General features: G+C 38.7%; 1 protein-coding gene across 2 annotated transcripts in view; it reads left to right on the forward strand.

The window, feature by feature from the left end:
- The window catches only part of ddx52 (DEAD (Asp-Glu-Ala-Asp) box polypeptide 52), a 55574-nt gene that overhangs the window by 4638 nt on the left and 38242 nt on the right, over positions 1-12694 (forward strand). Inside the window, exons 7-15 of one of the 2 annotated variants that reach the window (XM_056446123.1) lie at positions 223-295; positions 460-663; positions 989-1079; positions 1228-1350; positions 5772-5922; positions 6005-6080; positions 6180-6251; positions 6950-7048; positions 7538-8140. In XM_056446123.1, the coding sequence (XP_056302098.1) occupies positions 223-295; positions 460-663; positions 989-1079; positions 1228-1350; positions 5772-5922; positions 6005-6080; positions 6180-6251; positions 6950-7048; positions 7538-7604 (956 nt within the window). In that variant the 3' untranslated portion in view covers positions 7605-8140. Of the gene's footprint in view, positions 1-222; positions 296-459; positions 664-988; positions 1080-1227; positions 1351-5771; positions 5923-6004; positions 6081-6179; positions 6252-6949; positions 7049-7537; positions 8141-12694 lie in introns of those variants that run through there. The other variant, XM_056446124.1, reaches the window with a different exon arrangement.

Raw genomic sequence — 12694 nt, forward strand, 5'->3', positions numbered from 1 at the left:
CTGGAAAACTACAAAGTAATTTTTATAAAAAATTACAATAAGTCTGGAGGGCAGTGGATTCTAAGGTGAACATGAGTAAACAATAAAAATCAGCTTCTTTGTTCTTATGAACAGTCTTTATCATTTTTACTTTAATTGGGTTGCTGAGGTTTGTTTACAAGTTTTATGGACCAAAAACTGCTGTTGTAGTTACTCACTTAACTTTACACCTTTGTTTTCCAGATATACTGGTGACGACTCCTAACAGATTGATATATTTACTTAATCAAGACCCTCCTGCTATCAACTTAAGTAGGTGAGTGATTTGCAAAAGCTCTCTAATTTAGGGTAAAAAAAAACCTGTTCATCATCATCATGAAAAAGTGTGAATTATGCATGTAGATTTTTCCTCATCAGTATGCTCTGTCTGTAATATGTTGATATCAGTGTGTAATATCTGTATGTTCTGTCTGTGGGTAGTGTGGAGTGGCTGGTGGTGGATGAGTCTGATAAGCTCTTTGAGGATGGAAAGACTGGGTTCAGAGAGCAGCTTGCCACCATCTTCCTGGCCTGCTCTTCTCCCAATATCCGCAGGGTTCTCTTCAGCGCCACGTTTGCAACAGATGTCGAGCGATGGTGCAGACTGAACCTGGACAACCTTGTCAGTGTCAGCATTGGAGCCAGGTATTGAAACGCATCTTTTTATATCTTGCCATTTGCCATTTTATATCTTGCCATCACCTCTTGAAGTAAATTTTTTTTAAGATGACAATTTGCTTTTCTGTTTCTTTATTTTAGAATATGTTGTCAAATGGCATTTATTTCATTGTAAAAACACAAGTGTGATAAAAATGCAAAACGAAGTTATTAAAAAAGTTAATTAAACAAATCTTTGTGTATTTTTTAGAATTCAGTGTAAATAATAAATTAACTGTAATGCGTTTCTATCTTCGCTTATTGCTTTAATGAATAATTGAAGAGACATGCATGACTGACTCTCCATCCACAGGAACTCTGCAGCTGAAACTGTGGAGCAGCAGCTGCTGTTTGTGGGTTCAGAAAATGGAAAAATCCTCGCCATGAGAAACCTCATAAAGCAGGTCAGTGTAGGTCTTTCTTTAACTGATATGATGTCAGTTCTTGCCTCAGCAAATTATTAAAAATCTTGAATATTATCATTCAGACACTTCAAAAGGAGAAGTGTGGGTTTGGCTTTCTGTGTCATAATTGCACATCATTTGTTTTCAGGGGTTTCTGCCGCCTGTGTTGGTGTTTGTTCAGTCGATTGATCGAGCCAGAGAGCTGTACCATGAGCTGGTGTATGAGGGCATAAACGTGGATGTGATCCATGCAGATCGCACACAACAACAGGTTTGTCCAACACAGGCTTATTAACATTTAATAATCACATGAATAATCCATTTTCTCTGTCTGTTCATACCTGTTAGTGTCTGTCTATTTATCTGTCTGTATATCTCTTTGTCTATCTGTTTGTCTGTCTGTCTATCAGTTTGTCTGTCTGTCTGTCTATCAGTTTGTGTTGTCTATTAGTTTATGTCTCTGTCTAATAGTTTATGTCTGTCTATCAGTTTGTGTCTGTCTGTTGTGCTTGTGCAAGATGATGATGCATCAACATATGTTATTTAGATTCAAAATGTAAATATTTATCAATGTTAAATAATCTTTTTATGAAAACCATGTCAATGTACAATTAAGTTGAGTGATTGAACAACGAAGTATTGTTTTTATGGAAAAGGAAAAATACCTGGACAATATCAAATTCGTTCATATGTTGAATAACCATTACATTCATTCAATAAGCATTAAATTGATATACAAAACAAACAAAAAGCTAGATGAATTGCCAGTGCCACAATTGTGTCACCTCAACCACACTTGCAACTAGGTGTTTAGATCATTACTTAAAACCATGCCTATCCACTGCCAGTGGATTTATATTCATTTATAGGAACGTCTATTAGCAGAACAGTGAGATCTGCTTTAAGGCATCATTCATTCATTTTCAACTGCTTTTCCGGGGCCGGGTCAGCAGTCTTAGGAAAGAACCCGAGACTTCCCTCTCCCCAGACACTTCCTCTAGTGTTCCCAGGCCAGCCGAGAGACATAGTCCCTCCAGCGTGTACTGGGTCTTCTCCGAGGCCTCCTCCCAGTGGGACATGCCTGGAACACCTCCCTAGGTAAGCTTCCTGGAGGCATCCGAAACAGATGCCTGAGCCACCTCAGCTGACTTCTCTAGATGTGGAGGAGCAGCGGCTATACTCCGAGCTCCTCCAGGGTGACAGAGCTCCTCACCCTATCTATAAGGGTGCGCCCTGCCACCCTACAAAGGAAACTCGTTTCAGCTGCTTGTATATAAGACCTCGTCCTTTCGGTCATGACCGAAAGCTCATGACCATAGGTGAGAGTAGGAACATAGATTGACCGGTAAATCAAGAGCTTTGTCTTCCGACTCAGCTCCCACAACAGACCGGTACATTGACCATATTACTGCAGCCACTGCACTAATCCGTCTGTCAATCTCACATTCCATCCTTCCCTCACTTGTGAACAAAAGCTCACGATACTTGAACTCCTTCACCTGGGGTAAGGACTTTTCTCCAACCTGGAGATTGCAAACCACCTTTTTCCGGCGGAACACCATGGCCTCAGATTTGAAGGTGCTGATTCTCATCCTAGCCGTGTCACATTCTGCAGCAAACTGCCCCAGTGCATGCTGAAGGTCCATGTTCGATTAAGCCAGAATAACAGAGATGAGTTCCTGTGGTCCCCGAACCGGACCCCCTCCAGCCCAAGTCTGCGCCTTGAAATTCTGTCCATAAAAATTATGAACAGAATTGGTGACAAAGGGCAGCCCTGCCGGAGTCCAACATGCACTGGAAACAAGTTTGACTTATTGCTGGCAATGCAAACCAAAGTCCTACTCTGTTCACACAGGGACGAGATGGCCCTTAACAGCACCTCTGACCCCATACTTCCAGAGCACCCTCCACAAAATGCCACGAGGGACATAGTCCAATACCTTCTCCAAGTCCACAAAATCTATGTGGACTGGTTGGCCATACTCCCATGAACCCTCGAGCACCCTGTTGAGGGTATAGAGCTGGTCTAGTGTACCACGGCCTGGACGAAAACCGCATTGTTCCTCCTGAATCCTAGGTTCAACCATCGGCTGAATCCTCCTCTCCAGTACTCTGACATAGACTTTCCCAGGGAGGCTGAGAAGTGTGATTTTCCCCTTATAGTTGGAGCACACCCTCCGGTCCCCCTTCTTAAAAATGGGAACCACCACCCAGTCCCAGATCTACAGTCCAGAGGTACTGTACCAGACCTTCATGCGATATTGTATAGACGTGTCAGCCAAGACAGCCCCACATTATCCAGAGACCCAAGATACACAGGGTTATTCTTATCCACCCTCACTGCTTTGCCACTTATGCTTTAAGGCATATAGCACATATTATGGTCATAGCCTAGGTGGAATTATTCAACAGCTAATTATAAGATGATACAATCTACGTAATATGGAAGTCTCAAAACCAATGCAATGGCAGAGCCAGCAAAGAAACCAGAGAGAGAGTGGTCTCTATTAGGACATTGTGTAGCTCGGGCTACTTTACCTGGTCAGTAGACATTAATTTCCAAATGAGGTTTCTGCTTTCTTCGGTTGCATGAGCTTAGTCAGCAAACTCACATGTTTGCTCACGGAAGACCATATACAGCAACAAAATCACAACACTGGTAAAGCCTGGTTTATACTCGATGTGTTTGCTTGAGTGCGTGCAGCGAATGTGACGTTATCGCAGAGTTTGCAGAGGTTCGCTTTGGGGGCATGCGACATGATTTCGGCTGGCGAAGGGCATGGTTTTTTTGAGACTCAAGCGAGCAGTGTACGCGGCGCTGTGTTTGATTTGAGTTGAATATGAAACACTTTGAAGAGATTTTGTCTGAAACAGTACGACTGTACAGACATCTTTATGATTCGTGATCATAGAGATAACCAGATGATCAATAATTCTTGGCTAAAAATTGCAACAGCTGTGGGAAACGATGGAAAGTTTTTGTTAAAAAGTTTGGAAAAACCTGAGGGATAAGTTTGTTAAAGCCAATAGAGGCCATGGCAAAAGTGGAGACCCAGGTACACAGTAATAGAAATATATTTTTCCACCATTTATAGGTTTTACACTTTTGATTTTAAACCAGTTTAATAGTTACAAAACTATAATCAAGAAACAAATTATTTCTTTGATAACTTGAAAGGAATATTTGAACCTGTCGGTGTACAATATACTGTTGCTTTATTGGTGAAAATGGTCAGGAATGTCGAACCATTATTGCCTTTTTAGCATAAGAGGACAAACTAGCCAGACGGTCACCTGTGAATCTTGGAGTGGGCTAAATCTAAAAAAAACATCTGTATTTTAGTAAGTGTACTTTTTTTTTGCTTTTATTCTTGCCATAATAAAAAAATATATTTGTAGAGCAACCCATACTCTCTTGTTATTAATATTTTAATAAATTATAATCTGTAGAACTGTCCGAAATATGAACAAAAGCAAGTGATGCATCAAAGTTTGATTAAAAAAAAACTTAAATGGTTATATAAAATCCTTATAATCATTAAAATAATTTATAAAAACATTAAAAATAATTAGTTAAAATTATTGAATAATATTAATTCTATTATCCTACTTCTCTGTTTACCCATCTGATTTTACAGTCAGTTTCTTTTGACCGCCCCCTGTCATTTTAAAGAATATCACAACGGCGAATGCGGCAAGTTTAAAATCAAACAATAACCTCCAGGGGGAACCATAAGCAATAAAAGTAGCACAGTGTTGCTAATGGAACACTCCACATTTTTGGAAGGTTCATTTTACAACTCTCGAGTTAAACAGCCAGTTTTACCATTTTTTTAAAATCCAAATCTATGAATCTGGCAGGGGAACTTTTAGCTTAGCTTAGCATACATCATTGAATTTGATTAGACCATTAGCATCTTGCTTTAAAATGACCTAAGAGTTTTAATACTTTTCCTATTTGAAGCTTGACATTTCTGTAGTTACATTGTGTGCTAAAACCAACAATAAATGAAAAGTTGCTGTTATTTAGGCCAATATGTCTGGGAACTATACTCTCATTCCAGCGTAATAATCACGGAATTTTCAATTGCAGCACCTATATATTGTCACATGGTGTAGTGTGTAACCCCCTATTGTAGATCATTTACGTAGCATAGTGTGAACACCACAATGACTGAAAGAGACATGTTGTCTTAATGCCACATCAATCTGCTGATGATTGTAATCATGTCGCGTAATCTTCACGTTTACTTGTGGTGTACCACAAGTGCTTTTGACATCAATCTCGCTCAAAGAATGCTTTTGCACACTCACATTCCTTATTTCATAAGTAGATGAGCAGCAAGCGTGCACAAATAGAGAGAGGAATTGATAACATGTTTGTAGACATACAGCACTTTCTGTTTTTGCCTTTTGCCATGTGGCTGTTTCTCACAAATAGACAACTTGTTTTGTTTGAGCATGGTTCATTGCTCCGGGCTTTCATTGTGTTATTGTTAATATGGTGTTGTGGTTATGTTTTTTTAAAAATGCAGCTTCCTGTGTTGTCATTGCTCTGGCTTGTTGCATGACACCCCTAGGAAAGGGTGCCAAAAAAGTGGTACCATTGACAGTGGAAATGGAAATAAATGCATACTGTACTGTAGCACAACTGTTTTTGTAGGTGTTTAACTGGTCTTTCTCTCTCTTTAGAGGGATAATGTGGTGAGCAGTTTCCGCTCAGGAAAGATCTGGGTGTTGATCTGCACTGCTCTTCTGGCTCGAGGCATCGACTTCAAGGGCATCAATCTGGTTATCAACTATGACTTTCCTACTTCAGCTGTGGAGTACATCCATCGCATCGGTGGGTCCGCTAGCAGAGGAGAAAGTATCCCTTCATGTTGTGTGTGTTTATTCGAAACATGTTGGTGCTTTGTTTCCTCCAGGCCGAACAGGAAGAGCAGGACACAAAGGGAAGGCCGTAACTTTCTTCACTGAGGACGACAAACCTCTCCTGCGCAGGTAATTTACTTACTTTACAAAATCAAGATATCTTGTGGAGAATTGCCTTTTTTATAGCTAATTATGGCATGAACCTTTTTCACATTTTTTATGGATCAGCATTGCTACGGTCATAAAGAAGGCTGGATGTCCTGTTCCTGACTACATGATCGGGTTCAAGAAAATCAAAAGGTACTCACCACATGAAACTTTTATATAGATAACAGTTTATATAGATTTGCTATTTATTAGGTATGGAGTAATGCTTGTTTTGTCCTGTAAAGGTCTGAAAACATTTCTTCCAAATACAAAAGATAAATATTGCCATTTTAGAGTTTTTTGAAATAAAATAGCAAAAGTTTTTTAATTGTTGTGATTTGTAAGTCAGGATTTTTCTTGCAAATATTGATTTCTGTGTTTGAATCTTCTTATTGTGGTATTCAATAAAGGAATCAGATAGCACACCATGGCTTTTGTTTACATTACAAAGATGATAAAATAAGAAGTTGAAGAGAAGATAATATAAATAAAGCAATTGAAAAAACAGAGCAAATAAGTACGCAACTATTGATTTCTGAAATGTGGTAACAACAGTGGTGTTGTGTTACTCAAAATTGAATACAAGCATGGCATGTTTTTTTATATAATTTTACATTCTAAAAGCATTTTAATGAAATTTGGAGTTTGAAATGTCATCAGTTTACTCAAACGGATTTTAACTAGTAGTGTTCAAAATAGTTTTTCTTAATTCTCAAAAAACTTTAAGCACAGTACTTTCGATGAGACTAGTTTCCTCTTTCATTACTATTATTTGTTGGTATTGTGATTTGTAAAATGCTTATGTAGCATAATATTTCGCCATGTAAGATCTCAAATTTTTCTCCACACAGCAAATTGAAGCACCAGCTTGTGACAAAACCACCCAGACGGGCCACTATTCGCACGACTCCACGCATGCTCTTTGACAGGAAGCTTGGCAAGGGAAAAAGGTTTGTTCTGAATCACAGTGTAGATGATGGAAAGAGGTTGTTTTTTCCTCAAGGCCTTGATATACTCACAGTGAAGTCCAATTTAATTCTTTGCTCAGTGGTTAAAAATGTAATATTTCATATAAGTTATTTACCATTAATTTTTAATAACATACTTTTCTAGAAAGTTCACAACGGCAAGCTTTGTTTAATGGTAATTAAACTTCATTTTGTTCAAAATGGTCTCACACCAGTTCTGTATGAGCTGTATACAGGGGATTTACAGAATAGAAAAAAGAACAAAAAAAAAAATAGAAAAAGATACAAAATTTTTTTTGCATTGTTTACTACAACCTTTTAATACAAATAACTGAAAGAAACACTGATTTTCAGCACCTTGTAAATGTGTAATTACAAAGTGTTTGATAGAATATATACCTGATATTATTATAATGGTGGTCCTAGTTCAGTTTGTGAATTCACTTTGTTTCTTTCTGCATTCATTTTCAGAAAAAAGAGAAAAGCCACAGCAAAAGAAGCAAAAGGCGAAGCATCAGAAGTTATTTCTAACTGCTGAATTTGGCACGTTTCACAGCTCGTTTTTTCGATCCAAATTATTGTCTTTTAATAAAATGAAATTAATCTGTGGGTTTGTGTGTCTATCTATGGATAGAAAACAGCTTGTTAAAAAAGGCATCTCCACATCTTTTCATTTTAAAAGTAAAAGCACAATGCTTTGCACCTTCATTCTGATAGTCTTCTTCTATAGTCAAGTCTCTGTGATCTGCGGTATTGTTGAAGTCACACACCACATCCTAGCAGGGCCAGTCAGAACAGCATGATGAGCATGCAGACAACATTCATTTCGTTGGTGGGAAAGTTTCAGTCTTGCTTTGTTTTTTGTTAATACTTCATTTACCTTTTTAAGTAAGCAGTAAATCATGTTATTTCACAGTTTTTTGGTCATTCTTTTTTAAAGCTCATGATAAATATTAAATTTATGTGCTGCATCAGCCAATCTGACAATTCTCTTATTTACTCATGGTCCTATGCTGTTTTGATTACTTCTCTTGTCCATATTTTTAGACACCTTTAATAAAAAGTGTCAGTTTATATATTTAATTCAAACATAATGATTATTTGAACACATTATCTGAAAATTACTACTACTTAGTACAAAACACTACTTTGACTATTTAAAAACAGTAATCAAAGAAGAGGCCCTCTCTAAAATGTTTGGTCAAATTTTTCTGATTGTATTTAAATGTGTATTTGTAATGATTCAGTTGAAAACTTTGTCACAATATGCCGCCTCGTTGAAACCACACAAGCAGTGTGTTCATTTCATAATTTTTTTTCCCATAAATTTGTCACGCAGAAAGTTCCCTCTCATTTGTTCCTTAAGCAATGGTCTAAAACTCAATTCCTGGAAGGCCACATGTCTGCAAAGTTTAAATTCAACCATCTCCAACTCACACCTGCTTAATAGGCTCTAGTAGTTTTTAACTCCTTGATTAGGTGGATCAGCTGTGTTTGATTTGGGTTGGAGCAAAACTGTATGGCTGAAGCTACGGTCACACTGGGCTTTGTGTGTGCGAAATTCTGTCGTGCGGCGCTGCGAAAAGGGGCGGTATTAAACAAGATGATTAGACATTAAAAAAGCGAGCGATTGCTCCATGTTTTAAATTTCTGTCCAGAGAGGTTCTGTTTTGATCCTCGATTGGTCTCACGCAGTCAAGTGATGCGTTTTCGCAGGTCAGAGTTCACCAAGCTTGAACTTTGCACCGCAGCAACATGCGAAACTTGACGCATGACCTTGCGTTTCCGGTCTGATGCATTCGCGTGCGTATGAATGGAAGTCTATGGGAAGAAAAGCCCAGTGTGACCGCAGCTTTAAGTTCAAGCTTCGTGAACTCTGACCTGCGAAATCGCATCACTTGACTGCGTGAGACAGAATTTCGCACACACAAAGCCCGGTGTGACCGTAGCTTCAGTAAGAAAAGTATGGCTATATTTTACAAGCGAGGATTCTGACAGCAACGTGTAGCAGACGCTTTACCAAAGTTGCGTGTAGGGGGGAGAAACACATCAAACTTATGAAATGTGAGGGCTCATAGAAAGCAGCTTAAAGGCAGAGAATAGGGCTGTCTTTGACATCTTGCTACTTCTTTTGCCACTTTTACTGAGTACATTTACAATACTCTGCTTTTATGATTAAGATAATACTGATTAAGAGTATCTTGTAAGCAGCGATTTTTGATCACCTTAAAGAATTACGCAAGTCCCGAAATGCAGAGGTTTTTCTTTCTGTTCGCCATGAGGTATCAAATTCCATTAAAACATCCTGAATGAAAATATGCTGAATAAGAGTGAACCGCTGAACTTCAGTTAAGGTCTAAAGATTAAAAATTAAACACTCGAAATTGCATGAAATTCTGGGGGTAACGCAGGATAGCCTGGTGTAGCGACATTAGTTGTTTTATACTGAAACTTTCCTTCTAAATGCGCATCCTTGGTCTTATCCAAATTTCTTTGACGTTAAACACACGCAGGGCCGGAGCAAGCTGAACTGGCACTCTAGGCAAACAGCAATCACGCCGCCCTCAACCCGAAAGTGACTGGATATATATATATATATATATATATATATATATATATATATATATATATATATATATATATATATATATATATATATATATATATAACCACTGTTATACAATGACTTGCCTAATAAATTACCCTAGTTAGGCCTTTAAATTGCACTTTAAGCTGAATACTAGTATCTTGAAAAATATATAGTAAGTTGTTATTTACTGTCATCATGGCAAAGTTAAAATAAATCAGTTATTAGAAATGAGTTATTAAAACTATTGTTTAGAAATATATTCTCTCCGTTAAACAGAAATTGGGATAAAATATACAAGGGGCTAATAATTCAGGAGGGCTAATAATTCTGACTTCAACTGTATAAATCTAACATACGATATATCACATATCACATATACGATATATCACACATACGATGACAGGTATGAGATTGACAGGCGGATTGGTGCAGTATCGGTTTGTTGTCGTAAAGAAGGAGCTGAGCCGAAAGGCAAAGCTCTCGATTTACCGGTCTCCTACTCTCACCTATGGTCATGACGTCATGACTGAAAGGACAAGATCTCAGATACAAGCAGCCGAAATGAGTTTCCTGCACAGGGTGGCAGGGCGCACCCTTATAGATAGGGTTAGGAACTCCCCGGGAGAAGCTCGGAGTAGAGCCGCTGCTCCTCCATATCCAATGAAGTCAGCTGAGGTGGCTTGGGCATCTGTTTCCGATGCATACTTAGGGAGGTGTTCCAGGCATGTCCCACCAAGAGGAGGCCTAAGGGAAGACCCAGGACATGCTGGAGGGACTGTCTCTCGGCTGGCCTGGGAACGCCTCAGGATCCCCCGGAGGAGCTGGAGGTCTGAGGAGAGAAGACTGCTGCCCCTGTGACCCGGCTCTGGAAAAGCGGACGAAAATTATATGAGATGAGATAAGATGATATATCAAAGTATTATGTATCTTACATACAGTGCATCCGGAAAGTATTCATAGCACTTCACTTCACTTTTTCCACATTTTTCTCCCCTCAAAAATGAATGAAAGTACCCCTTGGTCTTCAGTTTGCGATTACCCACTCTCCACCACCACAGTTTTCAGTCCTTGCAGCTCATGCCCTTTGGTAAGTATTGATGGGCAATTCATTGCGTCTTGATGAATTTCTGATGAATTTATTACTCTCATTATTTGCTTATTTGAGTGATTTCAGTCACAATGAGTACCTGTGAACTTCAGCTGAACTTAAAGTTGACCGTGAACAAGATATATTGTTGAGCATTGTTTTTTTGGCTGAGTCATCACATTTGAAATAGGAAGGAAAGACCTTAAGTGGACATGGTAAGACCCCCGAAGACCCTGAGACTCTATTGGTGGTGGGCACCTGATAGATTTAAAATCCCATAAGTGGAGAAGATGATGGAGGTGTGTTAATGTGTAAGTTTGGGGAGAGCATTAAAACAAAGTGTGTTTAAACTGTTTGCTAACCATACTCGTCAGACACTCGAATGACTGGTCTCTGTTGTTACTGATGCTGTAACAATAAACTGCTTTTCCTACAGACTTTATTTTTTGAAAACTTTGACTTTTCCACAACAGTATCCGTCCTGGTTACAGCCTTATTCCTAAATGGATTAAATTCATTTACTTTATCAAAATTCTACACAAATAGTTGTCCTTCTGTAAGGTTCTCCTCTCTCCACAGAAGAACGCCTGGAGCTCAGACAGAGTGACCATCGGGTTATTGATCACCTCCTTAACTATGGCCCTTTTACCCCGATCACTCAACTGGCCAGCCAACTCTAGGAAGAGTCCTGGTGGTTCCAAACATCTTCCAATTATGGGTGATGGAGGCCACTGTGCTCATTGGAACTTTCGGAGCAGCCAAAATTTTTCTGTAACCTTCCCCAGCCTTGTGCCTCGAGACAATCCTGTTTAGAATGTCTACAGACAATCCTTTTGTCTTCATTCTTGGTTTGTGCTTAGGCATGCACTAGGACCTTATATAGACAGGTGTATACCTTTTCAAATCATGTCCAATCAACTGAATTTATCACTGGTGAACTCAAATTAAGCTGCTGAAACATCTCAAGAATGATCAGTGGAAACAGAATGTTCCTGAGCTTAACTTAGAGCCTCACGGCAAAGGCTATGAATACTCATGTACATGTGATTTTTCAAGTTTTTTATTTTTAATGAATTTGCAACAATTTCAAAAAATCTTTTTTCACATTGTCATTATGGGGCATTGTGTGTAGAATTTTGAGGAAATAAATGAATTTAATAATTTTTTTTACAAGGCTGTAACATAAAAAATGTGGAAAATGTGTTTTTTTTTCTTCCTTGGGTGTCAATGTCTAGCTTTGTTTAAATAAAACTTCGCTTATCAATACATACATGCATATACACCTGTACTGTTGGTTGGAAACTTGTGTAGGCTTTATACACATAAACTTGATGCATACTCCCACATACATTCATTCATTCAATTTCTTTTCAGCTTAGTCCCTTTATTAATCCGTGGTCGCCACAGCGGAATGAACCTCCAACTTATCCAGCACAAATTTTTTGCAGCGGATGCCCTTCCAGCCGCAACCCATCTCTGGGAAACATCCATACACACTCATTCACACTCATACACTACGGACAATTTAGCCTACCCAATTCACCTATATAACATGTGTTTGGACTATGGGAGAATCTAGAGCACCCAGAGAAAACTCACGCGATCGCAGGGAGAACATGCAAATTCCTCACAGAAATGCCAACTGTCCCAGCTGTGCTGTGAGGCGACAGCACTACTGACTGTGCCACTGCGTCGCCACCCCACATACACTCGCTTAGACATATAAACTCTATCCCTGCATAAACACCTACATTGACACATGCACATACATATAAAATTGATGCATACAAACCTACCTATACTCGTATAAGCACATGATCTATGTGTATGCACCATAGAGGCAGTACCTCACCTTAAATCATCCTTACCTGCCATCATGTGATGTATACTAATGATAAAATAAATATTTGTCTATAAATTCAATTTCTGTATGAAACAAACAATTTCAATC

This window comes from Danio aesculapii, chromosome 21, assembly GCF_903798145.1.
Source record: "Danio aesculapii chromosome 21, fDanAes4.1, whole genome shotgun sequence".
Taxonomy (NCBI): Eukaryota; Metazoa; Chordata; class Actinopteri; order Cypriniformes; family Danionidae; genus Danio; species Danio aesculapii.